At 51.6% G+C, this 27921-nt stretch overlaps 4 protein-coding genes, 1 long non-coding RNA gene and 3 other non-coding genes across 17 annotated transcripts; 2 read left to right on the forward strand and 6 right to left on the reverse strand.

The window, feature by feature from the left end:
- Positions 1 to 1945: 1945 nt before the first annotated feature.
- On the reverse strand, positions 1946 to 8087 carry Traf4 (Tnf receptor associated factor 4). 3 transcript variants are annotated; one of them, XM_087571957.1, is made up of 7 exons: positions 7618 to 8087; positions 4950 to 5001; positions 4069 to 4173; positions 3839 to 4000; positions 3584 to 3745; positions 3342 to 3497; positions 1946 to 3102 (listed from the first exon to the last, which is right to left on the reverse strand). In XM_087571957.1, the coding sequence occupies exons 5-7, from the start codon at positions 3683 to 3685 to the stop codon at positions 2470 to 2472; spliced, it is 891 nt and encodes a 296-aa protein (XP_087428083.1). In that variant the 5' UTR covers positions 3686 to 3745; positions 3839 to 4000; positions 4069 to 4173; positions 4950 to 5001; positions 7618 to 8087; the 3' UTR covers positions 1946 to 2469.
- Positions 8088 to 8643: 556 nt separating this feature from the next.
- Nek8 (NIMA-related kinase 8) lies at positions 8644 to 20198 on the reverse strand. Of its 7 annotated transcripts, none has more exons than XM_087570540.1 (15): positions 20092 to 20160; positions 16015 to 16220; positions 15556 to 15788; positions 15222 to 15353; positions 14447 to 14655; positions 14136 to 14215; positions 13872 to 14053; positions 13633 to 13783; positions 12698 to 12774; positions 12219 to 12336; positions 10854 to 11004; positions 10492 to 10655; positions 10231 to 10389; positions 9913 to 10071; positions 8644 to 9523 (listed from the first exon to the last, which is right to left on the reverse strand). In XM_087570540.1, exons 1-15 carry the CDS (start codon positions 20136 to 20138, stop codon positions 9498 to 9500), a joined length of 2094 nt encoding a protein of 697 aa, XP_087426666.1. In that variant the 5' UTR covers positions 20139 to 20160; the 3' UTR covers positions 8644 to 9497.
- LOC148002983 (uncharacterized) lies at positions 18160 to 20332 on the forward strand. The gene is made up of 2 exons (XR_015631840.1): positions 18160 to 18266; positions 20065 to 20332. It is a non-coding gene; the product is annotated as an uncharacterized LOC148002983 (long non-coding RNA).
- Positions 20333 to 22200: 1868 nt separating this feature from the next.
- Tlcd1 (TLC domain containing 1) lies at positions 22201 to 24284 on the forward strand. Of its 2 annotated transcripts, none has more exons than XM_087570539.1 (4): positions 22201 to 22745; positions 22893 to 22975; positions 23062 to 23144; positions 23454 to 24280. In XM_087570539.1, the coding sequence occupies exons 2-4, from the start codon at positions 22912 to 22914 to the stop codon at positions 23835 to 23837; spliced, it is 531 nt and encodes a 176-aa protein (XP_087426665.1). In that variant the 5' UTR covers positions 22201 to 22745; positions 22893 to 22911; the 3' UTR covers positions 23838 to 24280. The 2 variants fall into 2 exon arrangements, with proteins under 2 accessions (XP_087426665.1, NP_001013880.1); NM_001013858.1 differs by having other exon boundaries at positions 22251 to 22575; positions 23454 to 24284.
- A 157-nt stretch (positions 24285 to 24441) lies between these two features.
- Positions 24442 to 27128, reverse strand: Rpl23a (ribosomal protein L23A). The gene is given in 5 exon segments (NM_001108283.1): positions 24442 to 24512; positions 24665 to 24734; positions 24952 to 25128; positions 26352 to 26535; positions 27067 to 27128. Coding segments are annotated over 5 exon segments (471 nt in total). The 5' UTR covers positions 27092 to 27128; the 3' UTR covers positions 24442 to 24497.
- On the reverse strand, positions 24812 to 24876 carry Snord42a (small nucleolar RNA, C/D box 42A). The gene has a single exon (XR_015632452.1). It is a non-coding gene; the product is annotated as a small nucleolar RNA SNORD42 (small nucleolar RNA).
- Positions 25201 to 25271, reverse strand: Snord4a (small nucleolar RNA, C/D box 4A). Its single transcript, XR_015632464.1, has one exon. It is a non-coding gene; the product is annotated as a small nucleolar RNA Z17 (small nucleolar RNA).
- Snord42b (small nucleolar RNA, C/D box 42B) lies at positions 26607 to 26675 on the reverse strand. Its single transcript, XR_015632451.1, has one exon. It is a non-coding gene; the product is annotated as a small nucleolar RNA SNORD42 (small nucleolar RNA).
- Positions 27129 to 27921: the final 793 nt, after the last annotated feature.

The raw sequence follows: 27921 nt of genomic DNA on the forward strand, positions 1-27921 counted from the left end.
GGGCCCAGCTGGAAATTGGCATTAAGTCCTCCAACAAATATAAGCTTCCTTCCCACCTGTAGCAGGGGAATGACTTCTGACAGAGGTAGTAACAGGTGCTGCCTCACCCCCTCAGGATAGTGTACACTGTTCCTAAGTGGAATGTTAGGATTCTTTGATGGGAATGGAGGGGGGGGTGGCGGAGGTGGAGGGGATCAGGGAAAGCCAGATGTTCAGCTAGTCAGGTGGGAGGATACTTGGGGTTCAAAGCCCCCTTCCTTCACTTGTCCATGCCCCTTTCAAAGTGCTCTGCTACCTCCCCTTATGTCTAAGCAAGCACTCTGCACATGTAGCCATCAGTGTCCTCGAGGTCAGGGAGATGAGCCCCGCTGTCTGCAGCACCACTGGACAGAGCCGAGTACTCCGTCCACTCCATGCTCTGTGTGCCCTGAACTCTACACTGCTGACTAGAGCTGGAATGAGGAACAAGCCCAGACCACTGGGCCAACAGAGCTTAATTGCAAGGTGTTACACTCAGCCAAGACAGGCCAGCTTCAATCCAAGCTGTCCAGTATCAGAAATCCGTAAGAAATCGACCCATTCCCTGGCAGCAGCATATCTGCAAAAGGCTTTCTACGCTCCTTTCCAGGATGTGTCTACCATATTGCTTTGTATGGTGGGGAATCATTTTGGCTTTCTCAGCTAAGGTCCCATGATGTTGGATGGATAGTGAGAATACCAGGCTAATGTGAGCTAAGCAGCTGACCTAGTGACCTCTTTCCCTTAAGACTCTTCACTTGCCTCCACACAGCACACCTTCCTTTCCACTCTCCTTCCTTCCCAGTGCTGGGCCATAAGAGAAAGACACTGGACATTAATGAGCTCCTGTCATGATTACTTTCCAAGACCACTAGTTGAACAGAATTCATTTTACCATTAATAAGTGTAGTTAACCCCACAATTTAAGAAACTTGCCAAAAGCAAGCCTACATTTATTGCCAAAATTAGTGGGAACTATATGCCTATAGGTGAAGAATTCAGGGTTTGAGCATGTAGTCAAATCTGGCATGCACCAGGTGGGGGGGAAACCCAAAGAAATCCAGGTCCTGCCCCAAACTAACTGAAGGAGTCAATTTGTTTCTATTCTTAGTTGACTGGTGAAACTTATGCAGTCAGAGGCAACCATTCATCACTGCACAAAAAGCAAATGAAATCACAAGTGAGAAAATCTTAAGTGCTTTGTACATCTTAAATGCCCCTTTTCCTCCTGGAGTACAGACTAACAGTCAGTCAGTCCTTAATCTCTCAGGCACATGCAGCCTCATTAACTCTTACTTCACTTGACTCTTGGCCACAAACCCTCGGGCTGTAGAGATGGCCTCGGAGTGAAACACTGGATATGTTTTTTTTTTTTTTTTTTTTTGGTTCTTTTTTTTTTTTCCGGAGCTGGGGACTGAACCCAGGGCCTTGCGCTTCCTAGGCAAGCGCTCTGCCACTGAGCCAAATCCCCAACCCCAACACTGGATATGTTAATGCACACCTGTAACCCCAGGCTGCTGGATCAGCAAAGGAAGATCATTGGAGCTCACGGGCCATCTAGTCTTGTGGAATCAGCGAACTCCAGGATTTTTTGATCTGTCTCAAAAAAGGTGGGAGTGTAACTGGGGAAGGCACCTGATGTCGATCTTTGGCCTACACACATATATGCACATGGTAATTCCTGACAGAGAGAGACCTGCCCAAGCAGAGCACTTGTCTTTGGTGAGGTACTGACTGGGGATGCCAGCTTAAGTGCTTCCTTCCTGCACCTATCTATTGAACCACCAGAGGGCAGGTGATGCTCCCACAAAGTTTCCTGCAATTCCCACATCGTCCACCAGAGATGTACAGCTGCAAGCAGCATTCAACCCCTCCCCTCCTGTTGGGCCCAGCCTCCCAGAGCCCTACCTACTTGGAGGAGACAAGCTGGAATCAAGTTAATAAATACAATTCAGGATTTATTAAAAATCAGAGTTCCCCTGCTGTGCCCTCCTAGCACTAGAGAAATAAATAACCAGAGAGGGCGCCACTGGGTGAATGGAAAGAGAAGGTAATCTCAAGGCAGATTCTTATACCTACCCCTCCCGTTGCCAATACCTCCCACCCCCACTATGGCTCTTGGGATATAGCACCTGAGCAGGCACCTCAGTCCAGGTAGAACGTGGCTGGCACCAAGGCATGTCCGCCCTGCCCAGGAGGGGAGACAGGCCCTGGGATCACATTTCCAGCCCTTGATAACCCCGAGACCTGCTCCCCCCAGGGGCCAGGGCTGAAGCACCAATTGGAGGCACCTGAGGGGTAGGGGTGGTGGTGGTGGTGGTAGGGAGAATGGGCTAACAACCTAGGCAAAAGAAGCTGAAAGGAGGTCCGGCCCCCAATCCAGTTCCAGCCAGTGCCTGAGATCCTGTCCCACCTCCCTTCCCACTTGAAGCCAAAAGGCTCTATCTACTCTCAGCTGAGGATCTTCCGGGGCAGTTCGACAGAGGCACGGATGAAAACTGCATCATCCCGCACGTAATTTCGTTTTCGGATGTCCTGGTGGGAAATGAATTTGGGGTAGCCAAAGCCCAGAGAACTCTCATCCAGGGAACCTCGCCAAGTGCCAGGCTTCTGGAAGTTCTTCCAGTTTGGATCAGGGTGGAAGGTCTCCGTGACATGCTGTGGCTTAGCCAAACCTGGGTCACTCTGATCCAACAGGGAGAAGGTGACCCGTCGTGCAAAAGGCCACTCGAGGAGATTGTCAAAGGCGCCTGGCAGCACACGGATGTAGATGGAGAGATGCGTACCCTCCCCACTGCCATTGCCGTTAAGGAACGCAGACACCTGCAGCTTGTAACCGTACTTATGTGTATAGAAGGCTGGGCTGAAGCACTCCAGGTTAGGCTTGGCCTTGGCCTCCTGTAGGCGACGCCCATAGCTGCCGATCTTCCAGATGAGCACTCCATCACTGCCCACAGATAGCTCCTCCAGCTCTCTGCGCAGCTCCTGCAGCTCTTGCCGCTGCCGGCTCACCAGGGCGCACATCATAGCCAGATGTGGCTTTACACTTTCCTCCACATGACGTCCCATTGCCAGCTTAGGGCACTGTTGGCAAAACCCAAGGCCATGGGAGAAGGAAAAAGTTACCAAAAGAGGAAGATCCGAGGGAGAGGAGAAGCAGGTAGGGGAAGCAGGCGCCCAGTTCCACAGGAACAGGACGGTGGCAGAGCGTGCTGGGAATAAGCAGGAGTTGACTAGCCCATCAAGCCTCAACTGTGCCAGCAAACTGATGCTCTGTCTAGGACCTCAAGGGCTAAAGGGACTGAGAAAGAAGGGCAGCTCACCCTGTGCTTGCAGCCAGACTCTTTGAAAGGGCAGAGCACGAAGGCAGTGCTGCAGCTATCCTTCAGATGGGTGGGCAGGTCCTCCCGGGCCACAGTGCCCACTCCACACTGGTTGGGGCAGGGAACAGGCAGGCGTGGGCACTGGTACTGGTGGCTCTAGGACAAGAGACAGAAGCAGAGTCGTCAGTATCCTGACTACTTGGTACCCAGTCGCATCACCTACAGGTCAGCAAGGGCCTCACCTGGATGGTGTCATAAACAAACTCCTTGGTACAGTAGGCACAGGGCTGGGTGCGCTTGGGGCACTCAGAAGTGGCGTGCTGGGCCAACAGTCGCCTCATCATGCGGGCACCACACTTGTTCTCACAGTACACACTCTCTTGGGGGCACACACCCTCGTGACTCTGAAATCACCACAGGGGGATAAGTTAGGGGATGGGATGCCTGGGTGCCCGGTTGCCTCACCCTCCCTCCACTGTCAGCCGGGGTCCATCTACCTCGTAGGCCTCCCCACTGAAGTCACAACCACAGAATTCACACTTGAGGCGGCGCTTAGGGCAGTCGTGCTGCAGGTGGGCGGGCAGGTCGCGCCGGCTCAGCTTGGCCGGGCAGCGATTCGGGCAGGGGACTACATTGAAGCTGCAAGTGTTCAAGTGGCCCTGATGGGACAGACGACAATCAGTATCTGCCAATAAGGGTTAGTCCTCGCTGCCCACCTGAGCCTCACCTGTAGGTGACGAAGTGGCCCGCTCCAGCGGCAGCCCTCCTCACTGTGGATGCAGCGTATAGCCAAGCCTAACACCTGCACCTCCAGCTCTGGGTCCGGGTAGATCTGTGGGCAGAGAAAGGTGCAGCCAGGATCCATCAGAGCCTGCTACAGTTGCTGACCACTCCAACTCTCAACTGAGCTGGCTGTGCCTGTCAGCCAGTAATAACTTTTTTAAACATGTATTTATTTATTGTGAGTACATTGTTACTCTCTTCACACACACCAAAAGAGGGCATCAGTTCCCATTACAGATGGCTGTGAGTCACCATGTGGTTGCTGGGAATTGAACTCAGGACCTCTGGAAGAGCAGTTGGTGCTCTCTCCAGCCCCAGTAATAGCTTCTTGAGCAAAGGCCTCTTAGACTATGTCTCTGTGCCCTAGGATGAAGGACATAATAAACAGTATCTAGTCTGACTTGGAACCTAGAGCCCTCCCCCAACATGGCTGCATAGGAACAAGCTCCCTTCAAGGAAGCAGGCCATCAGCCAGCTCAGTCGCAAGGTAACCCCCCTTTTGCTTCCTTCCTCTTACTGGAGGGGTCCTGGCCCCTAGCCATAGGAAAAAGAGGGAGCAGTTTTTATGGGCACAGAGCAGCTCTGTGCACCCCTACAGGCTGGGCATTGTGCCTGCCCCCACCCCCACCTCCAGGGCAAACACAGCCTTCGTTTGCAAACTGGCCTGGTGGGAAAGAACAGGCTACCTTTGTGGGGGCACAAGATCATGAGGCTTGGGTTGACACTGGCCCTGTGCCTACTGGCTGGCAAGAGCTCCAGTCCCCGACAAGGGCATTAGCCCATATACTATGTACCTGGGCTTCCAATCTAGCAGTATGGACTCACCTTGGCATAGTCCAGAGGAAGCTGGTCTTCAGGGCATTTGAAGACTCCTTCACTGAAAGGGAAGAAGGCAGGGTCAAGGCTCCTCAAGCCCTGGGCCTCACCCCCTCAGCTAGGGTAGCTTCCCTCCCTTGCCTGCCATTGCTGAGACAGAGGGACAAGCAAAAGTCAGAAGGGACCCACTTTTCGAGGATACCAGACAAGTGGTATTCTAGGTCCAGTGCAGACAGAGCTGCCTTGGGCAACACTTTCCCAACAGGTGGCAGCTGGTATCCCCTCCCCCCAGAACAGCAGCTGGACTTGAAAGAAACAGGCAGCCTGCCACCCGCTTCCCCCAGAATGGTTTTCATTGGCTATTCTGAAAGCTGATGGAAGGGTATACAGGCATGGGCTTGGGTTAAGTGCCAGAGCTACCCAGCCTCCATGACCGTGCCAGGTCATCTTGAGGCCACTTCACGCTATCCCTTCTCCTCTTTGAGGGTGTGTCTCCTAAAGGAGTAGAAAGGAATAGGAAGGCCCCTGGCCCTGTGTCACCTCCCACCTATTCCTCACACTCCCACCCAGCCCTCACCACTTGCCTCTGAGAAGGGTTAGAATGTCCCTATTCAGAAGATAGAGGGGGCAGGGAGCAAAAATCCAATTAGAAGCTTCCTAGTGAAGCAGCACCTGAGTATGTCTGTCTGTGGTAACTGAGGCTTTAACCACAGGCAAAGCTCCTGAAACTTGGTGACCCTAACACCTGCCAGCTGTTCTGGCCCCCTTCTCCCATCTCCACCCAGACATTAACACCCATAGAGCCTGGTGGCACACTTCTTCCTGCCAGTATGCCCCAAATGACCCAAACAAGACCTGTCACACATGACTGCCACGGCCCAGGCAAGGCAAGAGCTCACCCAGCAAGACTGAAAGCCCCCAGGCACGGCATTCCTGGCAGAACTGAGTCAGGTAGGCGGCAGGCAGACAGGCCTCAAGGCGGAAGCAGAAACTACAGGCCAGCCCTGTTGTAAAAGCACTTTCCAGAGCCTGGGCAGTCCATATCCCAGGTGCCCAGTCCATCCTAGCACCTCCCCTTGGTCCCACATTACCGGCCATGTCCCTGCTGCAAAGAACACGCTAGGCACTAAAGAGGTTTGACTGCACCCATAGGGCAGGCATTCCCTTTAGGGCTCACCGGAGTATAGCCGGCTGCAGCAAGAGTCAGGAAAGATGGGTGGGCCAAGGGGAGGGGGGTCCACTTGGCCGCTTCTGGAATGTGCTGACCCAGTGATTTTAAAGACAGCAAGGGGACTAAGGCAAGTCCCTAGGCTTCAGGCAGCAGCTAACTCTGCAGCTTGGGGCCCAGCCAAGACAAAAGGTTTGGCCAAGGCTATGGACAACCTAACTTGTAGGGTAGGGGTGATAGCGGGGCGCAGAGCCTGCTCAATCACCTCTTTTCCTCCAGAAGCCACTAAACACAACTCGATCATGGGGGAGGGGAGAAGGCAGAGGCAGCTCCTGGCTGAGCAGTGGAGGCCCAAGCCCAGGGGAGAAGACAGGATGGGGGGAGGGGGCAGTGGGAAAGGAAGAGGGGATTTCCGGGAGGAGGAGGGGCAGAAGCAGCCGCGAGGGGACTGAGAAGGAGGTGAAGGAGGGAACAAGGCCTGACAGACCCCCTCCTGGCTCCTTCCCCAAGGCAGTAAGGGTGGGTTCAACTGGAGGAGGGGGCTGGCTCAGCTGGCCTCATCTGGAAACCAGAGGGCCAGGAAGGGAGCTGAGAAGACAATGGACCCGTGTGTCTGTTGAGGAGTTAAGTGTGTACATTGCAGGGAGGAGGGCCAGAGGGAGGAGGGAGAAGAGAAAGGAGGAGGGGGCACCACAGCAGCTTGAGCAGGAGCATATGTGAGAGCAGGAGCCCGCGGCTGCTAGGAACAAAAAACAAAGGGCCTGCTGAGATTTCCGCCAGCCAAGAGCTTCGGAAGGCAGTGGGGACACGAAGCACTGAGGTAGAAGTCCCACATTGCTTTCCCTGCCAGTTCCCCTCGCGGGACCGCGGCGGACCCAGCCTTCCTTGTGCTCTGGAGCACGACCTCCACAGGCGTCGGGACTCCCCGATTTCCCATCCAACACGCAGCCTTCAGTGGCAGGAGACTCAAGACCGCCCAGGGTGCCCAGAAAATGTGACCGATGCCTGAGGCGGCAAGGCAGGACCTGGATCCTGAGAGGGCACGGGGCATTCATTACCAACCCCGGTCGCTGGTGTACCAGCCATCCATCGTACTCAAGACCCCAAGGGAGGGTTCCCACTTAAGTGGCGGGGAGAGCTGCAGGTCACAGTCCAAACTCTACTGCTTGGCCACACGCAGCCTGGGCTGGATTCCCAGCTAAGACTTAAACGTGTGACCCTGGGCAAATCGCAGCCTTTTTTTTCTTTCTTTTTGAATCTCTGTGAAATGGGAGAACAATAGCGGCCGCTCTCTCAACGGCAGAGACAAAAAGAAGAGGTTGGACAGGTGAAAACTCCAGAGGCTTGAGTGCCGCGCGGGAGAGGGAGGCTTTGTCCTTCCCCTTCCCTAAAGGATTCAAAGTTCAAGACTGTGGCCGCTTGGGCTCTCAGGTGGGGGGGAAGGGCCGGCCACGGGTCAGGAAGGGCGTCTCTCCCTTCGCCAGCGCGTGGGGAGGCAATTTTTCCTACCTGGAGCTGGGCAGGTAGGACCCAGGATCCTACGCTTGGGTGCGTAAGGTCCTCCCCAGGGCCCTGACGTCACTGCCGCCCCTTGACATCATGGTGGGCACTCCTGAGGTCACCGGGCGGCCTCGCAGACAAAGGCGGGACGTGTCTCCGGCCTGAGCCGGTCCCCATGCACTGCCCTCACCCCCTGCACCGCCGGCGAGGCCCACCGCCCCCGGGTCGCACCTGAGGAACTCCTGCAGGCAGGTGTCGCAGAAGCGGTGGCCGCAAGTGGACACCTGCACAGGCTCGCGCATGGGTTTCCCGCACAGTGGGCACAGCAGCCGCCGCTTGGGCTTCTCCAGGAACTTGTAGTCGAAGCCGGGCATGGCGGGCGGGCGCCGGGCACGGGCGAGCGGGGCCGGGCACGCGGCGGCCCCACAGCCCGCGCGCCTCGCTCGGGCCGCGTTTCCCGGCTGCGGGCGGCGCCGACTGGCGGCCGAGACCGGCCCGGGTCCGCAACCCCGCCCGCCGGAAGAGGGGGCGGAGCTGCGTCCCCACGGTCCTAGAGCCCGCCCGCGCACCCCGCCCACTCCACAAGCCCTTAGAATGCCGTCGCACTCCGGACTCTGCCCTCGCTTCGAAAGTTAAATCAGGCTTCTCTTTCCCGCTGGAACTGCGAGCGTGGCTGAGATCCTTCCAGAAGCGGGTCCCCTTGCGTTGTGATGGTGCCTATCAGGTCGCACCACAAAGACTTGACTCTTCAGTGGCCACTTTAAGGTCTCCTGCGCCACGAGCCGCTCTGGGACCCATGGCCCTAGCTTCCAGGTGCTAGGCAGCGAAGCCTGGCAACAGGAGCCCAGTAAACCGGGCTGGAGCAAGGAAACTGCGCTGGGCGCTGGGCCAGCGGAACCTCGGCCCCAACCTCAGGCCTCAGGCTGCGCCCACATTCCTCCTGGCCCCTGCCCTGCAACCACAGTCGGGCCCAACCCAGTCTTGGGGTGTCTAGCGGCCACTTCCACCCACCCCTGAAGAGACCATATGCCAAGCAGGCATTTGATACTTTTATTGGTGCTACTTTCAAACCTTTGAGAAATTGGTCGGGTTTGGTCTGAGGCGAGGGTAACCTTCAGCAGTATCTCCTCAGCAAACAAAAAATAGCTCCAGCACTCCCTTCCTGACAGGTGTGTGTGTTTGGGGTGGGGGTGGGGTGCCCTCAGAGGTTGTGCAAACCCTTGCCTTAGCATAAGACAGAAAAGGGGACTCTCTCCAACCTATCGGTTGCAAGCTATGCAGAGATTAGACGGCCTAATGGCCAGTCCAAACAAGCCCTGGCTTGCCCTACTCCAAAGTATGGCATCAGTCTCCAGTAGGACACTGTCAGGGACTTACTTTCTAAGTGGGCTGGGGTGGTTGGGGAAGGTGCTTTTTTTTTTTTTTTAAGATTTATTATATATATGTGTGTGTGTGTGTGTGTGTGTGTGTGTGTGTGTGTGTGTGTATTATATACATATACTGTAGCTGTCTTCAGACACACCAGAAGAGGGCACGGGATCTCATTACAGATGGTTGTGAGCCACCATGTGGTTACTGGGATTTGAACTCAGGACCTCAGGAAGAGCAGTCAGTGCTCTTAACTGCTGAGCTATCTCTCCAGCCCAGGGAAGGTGCTTTTTTTAGTCAAGTCTTTGAAGGCCATCCTTCTGTTGATTCCTACCAGACTGGATCCTGGAGATAGTAAGATAAAGAGTTCGGGGACAGGGACTTGGGGGAACAGAGTAGATGTCACTGGCCTTTCTACCCCATTGATGACACAATCCAGGGCGACGCTGAAAACAGTCATTCCTCAAGCACCTGCATTTTTCGGAACACTCAGAGGTGGTCTCTTGGATAATCTTGTTGCCTCAGGGGGGAACTGGTTCATCTGTGACTGCTGGAGAGTATCAAAGAGAAGCTACTGCAGCCTTTCTGGAGGCAATGCCTACAGCAAGCATCAACCACCTTTGATTTCAGTGAGCCCTGGAGCCAGAACCCTCCTGCCAGGCCAGAAAGGGGAGTTTTAGTATCAACTGGGTCCAGGAAGTGTTAAAGAAGTCACATGAGGTGAGGTGGAGAGCCATGAAGCAGCCCTCGCTCAGGCAGGAAGCATAGCGCTTTATACACGTCCAATCCCCAGTTCCCACAGGTTCTGTTTTCATTTTCGGGGTGGGGGTGCTTTGGATGGGTAATCTGAGCTGTAACTATGGAAGATAGGGTAGGGAGTAGAGGGGAGTTGGGTTCACCCTAATGGTGTGGGTGGAATAGGAAAAGAAAACTCACATCGAACAGCCAAAAGAGTGTTCCCATGGCAGCAGGACACTGATGTCACCGTGTAAGGATGAGTCTCATCCAGCTGCACTGGTCTAGGGAGTCCGGCATCCTCATCCCTCCTTCCCAGGCGACCCCGGGCTCCTTTGCCCCAAGAATACACTTCCCCCTCTGCCAAGAATTCGAAAGAATTGGGCAGAAAGGTTAGGGCATAACCTAAGCAAACAGCTGAACCGCTGGACAGCAATGACAACTCCAAAAGCAACGTACCAAGTATAACCCACCATTGTCCTGCCTTGGTCCACCCTCACTCATCCTGCCCACCCTCACCTGCCCCAATGGCCACAGTGAAGGCATCCCCACAGGCCACCATCACCATCTTGATGCCCTCTAGGCCTTGGACCCGACAGGGTGCCCTGCTGACCCGGCGGGAACTGGTGCCCAATTGCCCATGCTGATTGCTGCCAAAAGTATAGCAGGCCCCGGAAGCTGTAACGATGGAAAGACAAGAAAGGCAAGGGCAGTTGGACAGATGTCTGGAGGAGGCCAGGCAAATCCCCTGTAGGCCTCCCATGCCTGGGTCCTACTCACCAGTCACAGCAGCTGAATGAGCAGTGCCAAGGTCCACGCACAGCAGGGTCTCCCGGTCCAGAGGTGCAGAACCCAGCGGCGTGAAGCTCAGGGCCTCCTCCACTTGCTGGTGGGGAACAGGCTCCTCCTCCAGGGACAGGCAGTCCAAGCCTAGCTTGTTGAACCTGAGGATGGAGGCAGAGGGCAGAAGTTTGTATCAGCTGCCTGCCTTTCTCCCACTACAGGGATTGCTAGGATCTACAACACCAGGAGACAAACCCTAAGGCTCTAAACCTTGGAAGGAGGAAGGCAATATGAACTGAAAGACTTTGCATCCAAGGAGGGCAGGGAGGCAGGCCTAGCACTTTGATGCTTCCATTCACCTGTTACTTCCACAGGCCAGGACCCTGCCTGGTGAGGTGAGGATCATGGAACAGTCAATACCACAGACAACTCTCTGAGCTTCCTGTCCTGGGACCATAGGCACCTGCTGAGGGCAGTTATGGGACTCCCTGGTGCCTAGTCCCAGCCTACCTACGAGAACAAGACACAAATGGGATTAGTTTGAGTTTCAGAGATGGTAATGCCAGAATGAAAAGAGGATGGGTGAAGGCTGTTATCTGCCTGAAATGCTTTTCCTAGGCCTCACTGCTAGTCAAAATCATTTAAAACCCTGCTCATAATTCCAACAGCAGCTGAGTGTGATGAAGCTCACCTCTCATCCACAGCACTCAGGATGCTGACCCAGAAGGCCATGGATACAGAGTGACTTCCAGGCCAGCTGAAGCTATACAGCAAGGGTCTGTCTCAAAAAAATTAATAATAATCAATTAATTTAAAATCCTAACACTCAGGCTCGAAAGATGGCTCAGCGGTTAAGAGCACTGACTGCTTTCTCAGAGGTCCTGAGTTCAATTCCCAGCAACCACATGGTGGCTCACAACCATCTGTAATAAGATCCAATGCCCTCTTCTGGTGTATCTGAAGAGAGAAACAGTGTACTAATATAAATAAAATAAATACTTTTTTAAAAAAATCCTGGGGTTGGGGATTTAGCTCAGTGGTAGAGCGCTTGCCTAGGAAGCGCAAGGCCCTGGGTTCGGTCCCCAGCTCCGAAAAAAAGAACCAAAAAAAAAAAAAAAAAAAAATCCTAACACTGGGGCTGGAGAAATGGCTCAGTGTTTAAGAGCACTGACTGCTCTTACCAGAGGTCCTGAGTTCAATTAAATAAATTAAAATTCCTAACACTTTCAAAAGCAAGACACGAAGTTGCAGGTGAGACCTCCAATCCAGATGCCGTCTGCCTCCCCAGGCTGACAGCTGCCCCCCTTAATTCCACAGTGTTAATCTTTGCTACAGCCCTGGTGTCCTCTAGATTCCCCCCGTCACACACGCGCTTTACACTCGAGGACAGGAAACCAACTATGACATCACCAGTTTCAGTACCTAGCTGGGTGGACTAGGGGGAGAGGTGACTGAGAGACATTGTACTTACAGTGTGTAAAGTCTGATTCCTGGCACTGAAAAGATAAGGACACCCTATGTGGCAGCACCTCACTCATCTTATCTGAGCACTAATAAAGTATGAGATAATGGTTCGTCCAATGAACGAATAGAATTCGAGGGAAAAAAAAAAAAGGAAGGGAAAAATGGGCCCAGGAGAGGAAGATAGGTCTGAGAAGGGACAGAGCAGGACAGAGAAAGCAGTGAGAGGGACCTTAAAGGCTGGCACTGAGCAGCGGGCTTACCGCCATCTCCTCGGCCCCAGGCAAATAACTCTCCATCTGCGGACAGGGCCAGCACATGAGAGGCTCCACAGGCCACCTGCACCATCTCATACCCCAGCAGGGCCTCTACAATGGTGGGCTAGAGTGAGAGAGAGAGAAAAGTGAAGGGCCATCGAGGTTTCTGGGACTTGCCCCCTACCATAGTCTGAGCCCCGCCCCCTGCAACCGGAAGTTGGAGGATGCAAATTCTCATTCTCAGAAGGTAACCGGCTCTTTAGCTCTAACCACACGCACGCACAGTGCGCAGATACAGCAACAGGTGGGAAGCCACTCGGGAAGCTTGCTGTACTTCCCCTAATGTGACCCAGAGCTGGTGTAGCCTGGGAGCTACTAGGACACATGGCTCCTGGGAACTCCTCTCCCCGCAATCTGCTCTCAGAAGAGGGCTCCCTGCCTTTCTCTCACTTCCCCTCTAGAGGGTACATGAGAGGAACACCCACCTGGCTGATGTCAGTCAGGCTGCCGTGACCTAAACACCCGTTGCTGCCGCTGCCAAAAGTCATGATGATGCCTCTGTCTGAGGAGGAGGGCAGTGAGAGACAGGAGAGGAAGAGGGTATTTCGGGTAGTGTGCTTCACTTACAGGTTGGAGGAGGGAGATCAAACTGGGAGCAGATGTCTGGATTGGTGGCACCAGCATGTTACTGAAAAGCTACTCAGTTTGAGTGAGAATTGCAAGTCTGACTGGTCAAACTTAGTGAAACACTGCCTCAAAATGAGTCAAAGTAAAGCCTTGTGGGTGTGGTGGTGCATGTCTTTAGTCCCAGCACCCAGGAGGCAGAAGCGGGCGGATCTCTAAAGTTCCACGCCAACCAAAACTACTACTTGGCAAGACCTTGCCTTTTAAAAAAAGAAAAGCTTGAGATTGTTGTAACTCAGTAGTAGAAAGCTTGCCCATCATGTACATGAAGTCCTACGTTCAATCTCCAGAACTGGGGTTGGGGGGCAGGGAATGCCATATTGAAATATTGAAAAGGGACTGAAGGGGGTTGGGGATTTAGCTCAGTGGTAGAGCGCTTGCCTAGCAAGCGCAAGGCCCTGGGTTCGGTCCCCAGCTCCGAAAAAAAAAAAAAAAGAAAGAAAAGGGACTGAAGGGCAGGATGGGGCGACAGACATAAGTGGTCCCTTATAGTGTGTAACTTAGAACTAGTGAGCACTTTATTTCCCCCATCTATCAAACGGGGATACTATAACACGTTTATGGCCAGGCCTACTATGCCAGGAAAGGGTGCTGAAGTCAGCAAATTGCAGCCACTACTAGATAGAAAGAGTAAACTTTTAGGAGAGAGAAGTATTAACTGACCAATTTGAGATGAAAGACGTTGCACTGTCTGGCTTCCTTCTGTCTGTACAGAACACCCCCCTAACAAGCTTACCCGTCAAGCAAGCAGTGAACAGGTCCCCGCAGGCCACATGCTTGATGGTCACGCCTGACTGGCCCTCCAGGAAACGAGAGACAAACTGGGGCTGAGGCAGCTCCACTGCCCCCGGAAGGAGTGTGCCGCCTCCAGTTCCCAGGGGTGGGGCCTGCAGAGGAGTGGGTAGCTTGTGAAGACCCAACTCCACTTCTGGGCACCCACCCTCCCCAGTCCAAGGCCACCGCCAACCAGCTCACCTCCCACAGAATGAGGCGTCCTGAGCGTGTAACGCCAGCCTTCTGTGTGCGCCCTGCGGCCACCTGGACCACCTCCGTGTTGGGCATCGGCAACCTCAGGGGAATGCTAAGGCCACCACCCCAAGCGTAGACGGAAGACAGAGGCGGCGGGATGGCCGGTCTCACAGGTCCCCGGGGGACACCTGTGAGGACAGAGTTTGAAGCCAATTAAACTAATGGAAGATAGGGAGCCCAGAGAGCTCCAGCCACTGGTCCCGAACTCACCCCTGCATCGGGCACTGGTGGCCCTGCTCCCTGTGCTGCCCGGGGCCATAGGTGTTCCTGGGGTCAGGCACTTCTCTGCCCTGCAGAATACAATGGGGCCTCAGAACAAGGCCTGTCTCTGACAGTCCTACGTGTACACATAATAAATCCAGGGGTTGGGGATTTAGCTCAGTGGTAGAGAGCTTGCCTAGGAAGCGCAAGGCCCTGGGTTCGGTCCCCAGCACAGGAAAAAAAAAAAAAAAAAGGCTATCCCTAAACCTCCTATGTTCCCACGGTGTGCCCGCCCCGAAGACCCATCTCCCTGCACAGGCCTCCGCATGCGGACGCTGCCCACATCGGTGTGGATGTTGAGTAGGGCCCGGATGCAGAGGGGCTGAGCCATGATGTGGCTGAGGGGTGGCCGCTGTGCAGGTTCCAGGCTGAGCAGACTCAGGACAAGCTGGCGTAGCTCAGGACTATAACGGTCAGAGATGGGTGCAAAGGTGCCGCTCATGATCTTCAGCACCAGGGCGGGCAAGTTCTGAAAATACATGTGGGGATGGCCAAGGTACTGGGTTGGGCTCTTATGCAGTTCCCCCAATGACAGAATAAAGACAGGTCTACCCTCAGCTCACTGCAGTCTCATTAGAAAAGGCAAAACGGGCAGGGAGGGGGCTGGTGCTGAAGAGATGGCTCAGCAGTTAAGAGCCTGGCTGTTTTTCCGAGGTCCTGAGTTCAATTCCCAGCAACCACTTGGTGGCTCACAACCATCTAATAAAGTGATCTGATGCCCTCTTCTGGCCTGCAGGGGTACATGCAGATAGAGTACTAATACACATAAAATTAAAAAACAAAACAAAACAAAACAAAAACCAGAATGGTAGGAGAGCCTAACACTGCTTTCAGAACTTCCTAGTCTGACACAGAGGCTTGAGCTACATCCTTGGAAACTCCAGGTCCTTTAAGAGAGGCCCCGGCCTAGGGTAACTCACCAGCAGGTATAGAGACTGACGTGACTCAGCCAGCCACAAGAGAAGGAACACAGAAGTGGTCAGAGCTCTGGCAAAGGAGCTAAAGTTCCAATCCCTCAGTGCTGTTCATACTCACCGCTGCCTCAAAGGCCCTCTTGAGACTGGCAAGCTCATATAAGACACAGCCCAGAGCCCAGATGTCACTCTTCTGGTTGTAGGGCTTGCCCTCACATAGCTCAGGGGAGATGTAGCATGGAGTACCCACCACCTGTAGGAGGGAAGCCTGTATTACAGCCCTGGGAAGAGAGGAGTGAAGGCTCTGGCCAGAGACTCATTTGGGGATAGCATCTCAAAGCAGGCCTTGGGGTTTCCTCTTCAGGACCATAGAGGCAAGGACTGAGAGAAGAAGGAGAGGCAGGAATGCAAGCCTCGTCTATCAGGACTCCAGGGTCCCCCGCACATCTAAGCACCGTGTAGGCCTTGCTCTTGCTGCTAAGGATCTTAGAGATGCCAAAGTCCCCGATCTTGACGACCATGCGGTGCTTGTCAAGAAGGATGTTCTGGGTCTTGAGGTCCCGATGCAGGATGAGGTGTGTGTGCACATGATGCAGCGCAAGCAGGATCTGCACAAAGAAGTGAAGGATCGTCTCCTCCTCCAGCAGGGAGTTGCAGCGCTTCTGGATGAACTCAGCCAGGGTGCCACCTGCGGCCCAGAGAACTAATCAAGACCAGGCCTTCACCACACCGAGAGCATCCAGACCAGGACACTAGAACCAGAGGGGGCAAGGAGCCTGTCATGGCCACACAATTGGGACCAGAACTCTATACTCCTGGCCTCCAACCAAGTCTATTCCAGAGGGAAGCCACCTAATGGTGTCCAGCTGTCATGGAGGGGGAAGGCCTCTCTAGGCCGAGGCAAAGCTTCCTACCTGGTGCATATTCCATGGCGATCATGAGGGCCTTGTCCTCCAGGAAGTTCTCGTAGTACTCAATGACGTTGGGGTGGTTGAGCAGTTTGAGCACCTGGCACTCATTCTGTGCCGCCTGCCTCTCCTCTTTGGTCATCTGTTCCACTGGGATCTGCTTGATGATCACCAGCTTCTGGTCAGCCTTTCGAAGGCACAGGTGCACAATCCTAGGGACGCAGAGCACCAAGCAGGTGCCAGCTAAGCTTCCGGCCCAGAGACACACATCCTTTGACTTTTTTTTTTTAAAGATTTTATTTATTTTATGTACGTGAATACACTATAGCTGTCTCCAGACACACCAGAAGAGGGCATCAGATCCCATTACAGATGGTTGTGAGCCACCGTGTGGTTGCTGGGAATTGAACTCAGGACCTCTGGAAGAGCAGTCAGTGCTCTTAACTGCTGAGCCATGTCTCCAGGCCCTCACATATTCTTTAGATGATTAAGCTGCGCATGGTGGAAGGTAAAAAGAGGTTCTGGAGTTCAAGGCCCTGTCTCAAGAATAAGATGGTCTGGAGAGACAGCTCTGCATCCACTTCAGTAGGCTCAAAACCACCTGAACTCCAGCTTCAAAGGATCTGATGGCCTCCACAGGTGGCACTCGCTCACACACAAAATTAAAATAATAAATATAAATCTTGGACTGTGGAGATGGCTCAGTAGTTAAGAGCACTGGCTGCTCTTCCAGAGGACCTGGGTTTGGTTCCCACACCCACACGGCAGTTCCGGTTTCAGAGGATCCAACATTCTCTTCTGACTTCCACAGACACATAAAACAAAAACAAATGTTTTTAAAAAGGAAAAACTGTCTTAACCTCCTTGTGACCTGTGTAAAATGAAAATCTTATTTTTTAAATATCTTCTTCACATATAAATCTGTACATTTTATTTGTAAATTGTTCTGTTTTGGGTTTTGAGTTTAAAAAACATTTATTTTGGGCTGGAGAGATGAGATGGCTCAGTGGTCAAGAGCACTGACTGCTCTCTCAGGGGTCTTGAGTTCAAATCCCAGCAACCACATGGTGGCTTACAACAGCTACAGTGTATTTATATGTAATAAATAAATATTTTTAAAAATTTATTTTATGGGGTTGGGGATTTAGCTCAGTGGTAGAGCGCTTGCCTAGCAAGTGCAAGGCCCTGGGTTCGGTCCCCAGCTCCGAAAAAAAAGAAAAAGAAAAAAAATTATTTTATATGTAAAAATGTTTGGCCTGCATACATGTTTGTGACCACAGAGGCCAGAGGAGGGTGTTGGATCCCCTGGAACTGGAGTATCATATGGTTATGAACCGCAGTGTGGATCGTTGGAATAGAACTCAGTCATGTGCAAGAACAAGTGCTCTAACCACTGAACCGTCTTTCCAGCTCCTGGTTTCAGAATTTTGAAATAGAGTGTCACTACATAGCAAGGGATGACCTTGAAAACTCATTATGTTCCCAGATTGACCTTAAATTCCCTAACCCCAGCTTTCTGAGAGCTGAGATTCTAGGTTTCTGAAATTCTTTTTTGAGTAGAGAGTTCTGTGCAAAGACCTCAAACTTCAGTGCTATTAATAATTTAGTTGCCTTTGGCAATGACAAGAATGTCTTATTTAAAAAAAATGTCCCCTGGAGGCTGGAGACATGGACTCAGTGGTTAGAGCACTGGCTGCTCTTCTAAAGGACCCAGGTTCAATTCCCAGCACCAACATGGCAGCTAACAACTGTCTGTAACTCGAATTCCAGGGCTTCTGACACCCTCACACAAACATTCACGCAAGCAAAACACCAATGGGCATAAAAATAAAGCTTTAAAAAAAAATGTCCCTAGGGGTTGGGGATTTAGCTCAGTGGTAGAGCGCTTGCCTAGGAAGCACAAGGCCCTGGGTTCGGTCCCCAGCTCCAAAAAAAAAAAAGAACCAAAAAAAAAAAAAATGTCCCTAGCCATCCGTTTTACTGCCATCTCCCAGATCTAACCTCTACACAGCAGCCACAATGACACTTAGCTCTGTTTCCTTTTCCAAGCTGCCACTCAAATCCAGGGTCCTCTACTGCTGTGCCCCAACCAGAGAATGTCCTTGTAACACGGGTCAGGTTAGATCACTTGCTTGCTTTGTTTGTTTTCAGGGATAATCTCTGAGAGCCCAGGCTGACCTTGAACTTGCTGCCAAGCACATATATTGACCTGAAGACCTTGAACTTCCTATCCTCCACCACTCATGCTGAGATTCCAGGTATGGGTCACCACACCCCACTCAGTTTTAAAATTCTTCCCTGGTTAGTGGTGCAGCTCTGTGATGCCATGAATTCAATCCCTAGCACAAATAAGAACAAAACTCTCTTGCCTTCATCCTTTAAATCAACTCAACCTCTTACTTCAGTTTACAAGATCATAATCTGGTCCTGCCCTCCAGGACAACCACATCCCTTCCCTTGCTCAGTCCATTCCAGCTACACTAGTCTTTTTCTCGGTTTCCTGAATGCTCTAACACTTTTCCCATGTGAGGGTCTTTGCGAATACTACGTCATCTGCTAGGAGGACTCTGCCTGGTGCCCATTTCTTCATATCTTTTGTTTTTGTTCTGTTGTTGTTGCTAGTGTTGTTTTGTCAAGATAGTTTCTCTGTGTAGCCCTGGCTGTCCTGGAACTCACTCTGTAGATCAGGCTGGCCTCAAACTCAGACTTTCACCTGCCTCTGCCTCTGCCTCCTAAAGTGCTGGAATTAAAGGTATGTGCCACCATGCCCAGGTCATTTTTTCAAGTCTTGGCTTTCACCTCACCTGGATTCCTTAAGTTGCTGCTGTTGATAACTGCTCAAACTTCATTAATTGTTTTAACAACATTTTGTTTGAATCAGCTTCCAATGGGCTATGCTACCTTCCTTGGTGGATTCCTTACATTCCCTTTTGGTTTAGAAATTAAACCCCGGGGGCTGGAGAGATGGCTCAGTGGAGATGGAGCACTGACTGCTCTTCCAGAGGTCCTGAGTTTAAATCCCAGCAACCACAAGGTGGCTCACAGCCATCTGTAATGAAATCTGATGATCTCTTCTGGTATGTCTGAAGACAGTGATAGTGTACCCATATCCGTGAAATAAATTTTAAAAAAAATCTTAATCGGTCCCCAGCTCCGGAAAAAAAAAAAAAAAAAAAAGTAAAAAAAAATCTTAAAAAAAAAAAAAAAAAAGAGGGCTGGAGAGATGGCTCAGTGGTTAAGAGCACTGACTGCTCTTCCAGAGGTCCTGAGTTCAAATCCCAGCAACCACATGGTGGCTCACAACCATCTGTAATGAGAACTGATGCCCTCTTCTGGTGTGTCTGAAGACAGCTACAGTGTACTCATATATAATAAATAAATAAATCTAAAAAAAAAAAAAAGAAATAAAACCCAAGTATGCTAGCTAGGAGCTCTAGCACGGATATTCATCCTCAGTCCCTCTTTTTTCTAAGTTGCCCAGGCTGGCCTTGGGCTAGCTATGTAGTTCAGGCCTGCCCAGTGGATAACCTAAAGATTGCTTGTCTTTTCTTTTGGAGACAATCTCTGTGTAGCCTAGATTGGCCTCGAATTCACAGCAATGCTCCTACATCTACTCCCAAGTACTGAAATGACAGGCGTGTACCACCCTACCTGCTGCACAGTCTCTTATTAACTGTTTTTAACTGCTCAAACTTCATTAACTATTTTAACAAATACCTTGTTTGTTTGAATCAACGTCCTATGGGCTATGTTCGTAAAGGGGAAGTACCTCTCCTGTTTTGATCACAACTGTAAACTCCGGGCAGTCTGACCTGTACAGTTTAGGATCATTATCTCAGTTGAAGCAAAGAATAACCAATCTACAGGGAACTATCTCCCAAGGGCACAGGTTGGGCTGGTGGGCGTGGTTTGGCTGTGGGCGGGGGTCCTCCCGCCTAGACCTAAGGACCGGATGCCTGGGCGGGGCATCCCATAGTGGTGCTCTCGCTTCGGGGCGGAGCCAGCCGGGCCACGATTTCTTGGTCAGAATTGGGGCTTATTTTCTTTTTCCCTTAGCATTTCCTCCCCAGCGCCCTGGCTCACCCGAAGGCACCTCTTCCCACCACTCGGATCCGCTCGTACTTCTCCATCTCATTTCTCAGTTACGCTTCTGGACTCCTCGAGTGGCGCGTGCGCGGACCCTCCCATCCGGGAGCTCCTCCTACTAGCAGTAAAACTATTGCAGGGCGGAGCGGGTGGATCGGGGGCGTCTGTTGAGCTCTGTGCCTCTCTCTGAGTAAATAAACTCAACCTGGAGGTTAAGTCGTGTTTCTCAAACGAGAAATCAGAGAATAGTCATTTTGGGTTTCTTGACGAGTCCCAAAGGGCTCAGCACCATACCAGTCACCTTGCACACGCGTGACTTGGGCAGAGGTAGACTGGAGCGATGAGGCGCCAACTTAAGTTGCCCGGCAAAAACAAGATTGTCCCTCCAAAGTTCTAGTGAGAGTATAAAGCGAAGATCGATCCGGTCCCCGCTGTCCAGGAGTGGCACTACTTCAGAAAGATAAAGGAATTCCTTGATGGACACGTAAAGGATAAACCACCAAAACAGAACCCAGAGCCCGCTCTGTGTGGGGCGGGGAGCGGGGCTGTTTGGTGTTTGCCGAGGGAGGGACGGGGAAAACCCCAGTTGGACAAACTGATTCACCTGAAGAGTACGTGACGCGGTCTCCTGGTTATAACAACTCCTGAGCACCGTGCTCTCTGCTTCTCAGAACACCGCACAAAACGCTGCTGTAAGGGGACTCAGTCCTCTACTAAAAACCTCTAGCGTCATGGTGGGGTAAAATCAGAGAGGGTTCTACGCCTCTGTCCAGAAATAATGGGCTGGTTAGTATCACTGCTATGGTTTCGACCAGGATGAATTAAATCCTGACTTCCTCATGATGCCTGCTCTAAGGGAGAACACTTCAGTATTCAAGAGGTGGTCCTTAGCTAAGTGTTAACGTTCCTATTTTTGAATGGGCGAGGTAAGCGAGGAGAGAAGGGGTGTTTATTTTTTGTCTCCGCCCCGCCCCAAACTAGCCTACGTGGAATGACCGGAGGGAACCTGTGGTCACTGGCTCAGGCTGGAGTCAGCTGGTTTCCCAGTTAGCAAAGGAGTGCAGGGGGTAAAATGCTCACAAGACATTACATCGTGCTATCTCTTAGTAACCGAATGGGCCTTGAGTGACCCTGGAGACCCATGGGAGTTAATGTGTAACCCTGGAACCATCAGGGAAGACAGCAAACACCAGGCTTAGGTTCCTGGGTTTCTGGCTCCCCCACCCCGCCTTGATACACCGTTCTCCTAGTCCCCACTTTTTCCCCCGTGTCGTCCACTTCCACCTCCCAAAAGCACACACCCCTTCACTCCTGCACCGCCTCTGGGCTGCTCCTTTTCCTCCGGGTCTGCTGATTGCGCTCCTGAGTGGAGGCGAGCTAGGACGCCTCATCACAGTGAGGACAGACTGACACCTACTGGCCAGAAGCCGCAACTACTCTAGGACGCTGCCCTGGAGAGAGGGTCACCCCAGCTGTCTGGGCAAATCCGCAGCCTTCCCCGCCCCAGCCTCCAAGGAGCCAGAAGAGGGTTGGGACTGTCTCAGGGAGGACTGTGACAACCGCTATGCTCCAGGAGCCCAAGAATGATGGGTAGGAGTGGGGTGATGGTAGGTGACTCAACAGTTCCTAAGCACCACTCGTGCTGGGCGCCGGAGAGGCAGGTAAACACGTCGATCCAGTCCAAGAGAAGAATTGAGTCTGGGCGGAGCCCTAGTCTGAGGCCGCGTTCCTGAGCCCCCAGGATCAGGGTTTAGCAGCCCCGGCTGTGTGATGGTTCCGCCCATCTCTGCCCTGAAAAGAGTTGGGAGAGGAGCTTTCTCGAAGTACCCGCCCAGGATGTGAAAGCCGGTGGAGGCGGCGAAGGTCGGGAAGAGGCTAGTGGGGCCGTACGCATGAGGGCAGCCGAGGATGCCTTCGGATGTCGGGAGGCGCCAGAGAGGGGTGCCTCGGAAGCGATGGCGGGGACAGCCCCTTCGCGCTCTAAGTCGGCGGGTTCCGGGCGGGGCCCTGGGGGACACGGGGCTCGCGCCCTCCTCGCGGCAGAGGCGCCCGAGGGGCGGGGGCAGGCGGCGGGGCGGGGCGGGGGCGCGGGCTGCAGGGGCGGGCAGAGGCCTCTCCGGGAGCGCGGGGAGGAGCGAAGGAGCCTTGAGGGCTCCGTGAAACTGTGGGGCTGGCGGCCCGCGGCAGAAACGATCGTGGCGCGCTGGCCAGAGACTGGACGGTGTTCCCAGAACTGCCGAGGGAGACGGCTTAAAAGGCGAACAGACAGACGGCAGGGAGGGTCAGCATGCCCCTACTGTTGCACCCCGCCTGGCCGCTGCTCCTGGGCGCCACGCTGACCTTCCGGGCACTCCGGCGCGTGCTCTGTCGCCTGCCCCTGCCGGCACACGTGCAAACCGACCCCCTGCGCACCTGGCGTTGGCACAACCTACTCGTCTCCTTCACACACTCCATTGTATCTGGGATCTGGGCTCTGCTGTGGTGAGTGAACAACCCGGGGTAACGAGATGGCCGTAGGGTCTTTCGCGGGGTGCTCGGACTGGATTCCCTGTTGCTATTCCCACCACTCTCGGGTGAACAGACACCAAGGATCTCACCTGATTCCCTGTTTGGAAAACTACCCAACCAAGAACGGCTGTGGGAAACCCAAGGTACCTGGGCTTTGGCCAAGTCCCTCCTTACTCTCCAACCAGCCAATAGTAGGCGCCCACAGCACCCTGGGACTGGCAAGACTGTTGGGGGAGGTGAGGGTCCTCGGGGAGGCTGCAACCGCGAGAACATCCCTTTTTCTATTCCAGCATATGGCAAACCCCTGAAATGCTGGTGGAGATTGAAACAGCCTGGTCAGTTTGTGGCTATTTGCTTGTTTGCTTCTCTGCAGGTAGGTTGTGCCCAAGAAGGATAAGATTAGGATGGAAATTAGTTTAAAGTGTTAAGTCTTTTCCACTTTCCCTACCCCTCCACTAGGATACTTTATACATGACACAGTGGACATCGTGGTTAGCAGGCAAACTCGAGCTTCTTGGGAATACCTTGTTCATCATGTCATGGTAAGGGAGAACCCGGTGAAATGATACAGGCAAAATCTTCATAACTCTTTGAGCCAAAGAGGGAGGGAGGCCATCTTAACCCAGCAATGTCTAACTTATAAGTTGCCTAAGTCTCAGCAGAGTGCCTGGGCTTACCTACTATCTAGGTAGACTGACCCTAGTGGAGTCTGATCCTAGTAAATATAAAGAAATCTTAGCACTAAATGTTGATGCTCCTCTGCTTCTGTCCTGTCTGGTATGCCCAAGGCTGGCACAGCACCTGTTTTCAAGCGCCCTTGTTCTGTTACTTGTCTCCCCCTTCCCTCCCAGGCTATGGGCGCCTTCTTCTCTGGTATCTTTTGGAAAAGATTTGTTGGAGGTGGAGTCTTAACACTACTGGTGGAGGTCAGCAACATCTTCCTCACCTTAAGGATGATGATGAAGATAAACAATGCCCAGGATATCCTCCTCTACAAGGTCAACAAGTATGTCAACTTGGTCATGTACTTTCTCTTCAGACTGGCACCTCAGGCCTACCTCACCAAGTTCTTCCTACAGTATGCTGGCCAGAGGACCCTGGGGACATTCTTGTTGTCTATTCTGCTTATGCTGGACGTGATGATACTCATCTACTTTTCTCGCCTCCTCCGTTCTGATTTCTGCCCTGAACGTGCTCCCAGCCGCCAACAAAAAGACAAATTCTTGACTGAGTGAGAAAGGAGATCCCAGGATGTGTGACAGGGACAGCAAGCACAGCCAACAGCTTTGTAACATAAACTAGGACTCTGCCCCAAGCCTGGGTGTATTCTGGGGCCAGCCTTTCCACCTTAAGCTTACACCCACACTATTGAAAACACTAATGAAAGCTCTCTGAAGTCCTCTGTTCTTGGGCAAGGGTTGAAGCAGACCAACCGGTTGGGCATGGTAAATGGGTGAGGACAAGATGCTGTCCAAAAGCCAGTGAACCCATACCACCCCGCGATGGACGCTGACAGCTCTAAAATAACCCCTCAGCTCTTCCAAACTCTGGTATTGGTTTCACAACAGTCTCTGCCAGGGAAGGAACTCTTGTAAAGCTTGTCTTCTGAGCCTGTGATGGAGCCATGTTCCAGGGCAACTAACACCTGTCTAATAAATGGCCCCTGGTACTGAGTTAATCTAGCATGCGGGATGCATCATGGTGTGTCCCATTGGGTTAAGCATATGAAGTCTTCATTGCTCAGAGCTGGGAAAGCCCTGGGTTTGATCCCAGCACCCACCCTATTACCACAGTATGGCCTTGTCCCCACCCCAATCAGAAAGCAACAAATGACAAGCAGCATTATTTATGGTGGAAAAAAAGTATATATTTAGAATTAACCATCTGGACTCACTTTAGATGATCCCAATCTGAAAAACAAAAAAGGGAGCTAAATTACTGGAGCTGAACTCCTTAAGGTAAAGCGAGCTGGGATGACAGAACAGGAGGGTGGGGCTTGTTAGAGATAGTAAGGCAGATTTTGATGTAGATGTAGTATCTAGACAGAAGTGACTGTGCTTACCTTGTTGGCAACATCTAGAGCATCATAATCAGGAGCCAAGCGAACATATGCCTTCTTCTCTCCGTCAGGCCTGTGTGGAGAAGGAAGCCTCAGCATTGGGTGCTCACAACCCCATCCCTTCCCTCATTCCCCCACCCCAATCCTCTGGAGCATCAGTGGTTCCTTTGTTGGTGTCATTCTTTTCCAAACATTGAGTTTTCCATCATCTGCAGAGGGGCTAGGAGTCACCATGAAGCCATGGTGTGTTTAAGTAACCCCACACAAGCTTGCTGCCTGGCCCCACTCACCTTATCAGAGTATTGACTTTGGCCACATCTATATCATAGAGTTTTTTCACGGCCTGTTTGATCTGGTGCTTGTTGGCCTTAACATCCACAATGAACACAAGCGTGTTGTTGTCCTCTATTTTCTTCATAGCTGACTCGGTGGTCAGTGGGAATTTGATGATAGCATAGTGGTCAAGCCTAGGGGAGATGAGAGGAAATGGAGTTAGCTGCCCTAACACACACACTTTACTTTAGAGCAAGACTAGAATAGGTGCATCAGACAATAGACTGCAATCATCTGCATCAGACTTTGGTCGCTAAATAATGTCATCATATGCACCTGAACACCAAGGGGCTAAACTTCACATTTACAGACAAATCCTGTATAAGCTCTTGACTAAAGAATCAAGTTTAACTTATGCATTTATCCATCGGAGTTCCACATTTCCTATTTACTGAGACCAGATCAAATAAAAAGAGAAAACTATGCTCACTTGCTAGAGGTTGGCTACACTTGGCAACTATTCCTCGAGACAGGGTCTCAGGATGGAACACAAGCTGGCCTTAAATCCAAGAGCCACTTTCTTACACCTACCCTTCTGGACTGAGACAAGGTCCCATGACCTTGGAGTTCGGATCGGATCCTCTAGCCTTGATATCCCAGCATTACAGGATAACCACCAAATACGACTGATGTAAGGCTTGAGGCTGTGCTGAAAAGGCGTCCGTCCAAAGCCACAAAAAGATCCAACAGCAACTCTAAAATTGGCTTTGAGCAGTTGGGAGACAACTTTTCCTTGACATCCTGAAAAGCCAAGCTTTACTTATGCAACTGCTTTCCATTTTGAAGCTAACTGATGACTCAAGATTCTAGGTACAAATAGGAAATGAAGTGTCTGGCAAGTACTTTTCCCATATGCACAACACTTTTTCAGCAGGCACATTCTACCAAACTTCTGAGTGGTGTTAGAATTTGGTCAATTAAAGTGTTTCAGGGCTGGAGAGATGGCTCTGTGGTTAAGAGCACTGACTACCAGAGGTCCTGAGTTCAATTCCAAAAACCACATGGTGGCTTACAACCCTCTGTAATGGGATCAGATGCCCTCTTCTGGTATGTCTGAAGAGAACTACAGTACTCACATACATAAAATAAATAAATCTTTTTTCCCCAAGATTCCACACCATTCCCAGGACATGACTCCCCAATGTGACAACTTAATCATCCCACACCAATCAATCAACACTCCCAATGTGTTCCAACAAGTGCCATTACACTTGGAACCAAGATCTCTTCATAGTCAACTTTCAAATATTTTTACATGTAGTTAACTTTAAAAAGACTTCACACCTACACCAGAGTAACTCCTTGAACAACTGTTTTATAAGGGAAGCCATTGGGTGGGTACAGGGTCCTTACTGACTTGTTTCTCCTGGGTGCACTCTTTCGAGGATATTTTGGCTGCCTCCGGAGCCGCAGGGTCTTGGGCCGCCGGAAAGTGGGTGACGTTCGGATCTTCTTCTTTTTGTGACTGTGGACACCTTTCAGCACTGCCTTCTTAGCTTTCAAGGCCTTCGCTTTGGCTTCGGCTTTGGGAGGGGCAGGAGCTGGGAAAGGACATTAAAAATTACAGCGTGTGGCATTCATAAAGTGATCCCTTCCGGCGGCATTGTCAAACGTGCATCAGTGGTTCCTTTGAAGACATCACAGGTCTCAGGAGACTTCAAATTTTTTCCATCATATGCACGATACCACAGGCAAAGATAATTAACCCGTTGTAACATCGCGTTGGTGCGTATAACCCCATTTAACGCGGAAAAGGGCAAATAAGGACTACTCTTAATCCCTTATAGTTTTGGGACACGGTGCGCCACTCCGTGGATGTTAAGTAGCTCCCGAAAGTCAAAAGCTTGGCTATCGGTGGCGGGCGATGCCAGCCGCGTTGACTTGCAATACCCTTCACGGGACCAGCCCATGCGGCTTGGGCCACGCGATCCTCACACACTGCAGTGGGGCCTAAATCGTGACAGTAACTACAGAACAAACACCCCATGACTTAGCCGAGCAGTAATCTTCCCCGTGAGTCCGCTCTGCGGGTATCCCAGGCCGAGCTGACACATTCCCATACCGCAACATACCTTCCTTCTTCGCTTTCGGCGCCATCTTGGCGAAAAGGGTTACCCAGCCTCATTCCCATGAGCTTATAGAATGAAGTTTTTTTGAAAGTCTCGCGATAGCTTATACATACCGCTGATTGGATGATCAGCAGTATGGGGCTTCCTGGGAATTGCAGTTCCATTTAATTTCCTAGGGTCGTAGATGAAGCATGCGCCACCTTTCCCTTCGAAAGGCCCTAATGCTTCTTGGGAGTTGTAGTTTTTTGTTTTTGTTTTTGTTTTTTTGTTTTGGTTTAATTTGGTTTACTGACACAGGATTTTTCTGGAGAATTGTAGGTTTTGTTTTCTGTTTTTGTTTTGTTTTGTTTTGTTTTGAATTGCTGTTCTTTTTGAGACAGGGTTTCTCTTTGTAACAGTTCTGGCTGTCCTGGAACTTACTTTGTAGAGTAGGCTGATCCTCACCAAGGACCCACCTACCTCTGTCTGCCTCCTGAGTGCTTGGATTAAAGGCCTGTGCCAACACCACATGGCCTGAATGGTAGTTTTTAAAAGATAACAATATCCCTAGGTCTAAAACAGTGGGTTTAGCACTGATGGTTGCTTATGGTCCTTACCACTTCACTTCTTGAGCAATTTCCAGCCTTAGGGAAGAGGTTTGTGGTGTCAGAAGCCAATAAAACTACCAACTGGAAAGAATACAATTTCAGGGGTTGGACAGATGCTCAGCACTTAAGATCATGTACTTCTCTTTCAGAGGACCTGTGTTGGATTCCCAGCAGCCATACCTCTATGGACACCTCTAGTTATGTGCACATACCTGCACACAAACATAAGGGATTTTTAAGTCAAATGTGAACTGTACACACCTTTATTCCC

The sequence above is a fragment of the Rattus norvegicus genome, chromosome 10, assembly GCF_021556685.1.
Source record: "Rattus norvegicus strain SHRSP/BbbUtx chromosome 10, alternate assembly SHRSP_T2T, whole genome shotgun sequence".
In the NCBI taxonomy this organism is placed as follows: Eukaryota; Metazoa; Chordata; class Mammalia; order Rodentia; family Muridae; genus Rattus; species Rattus norvegicus.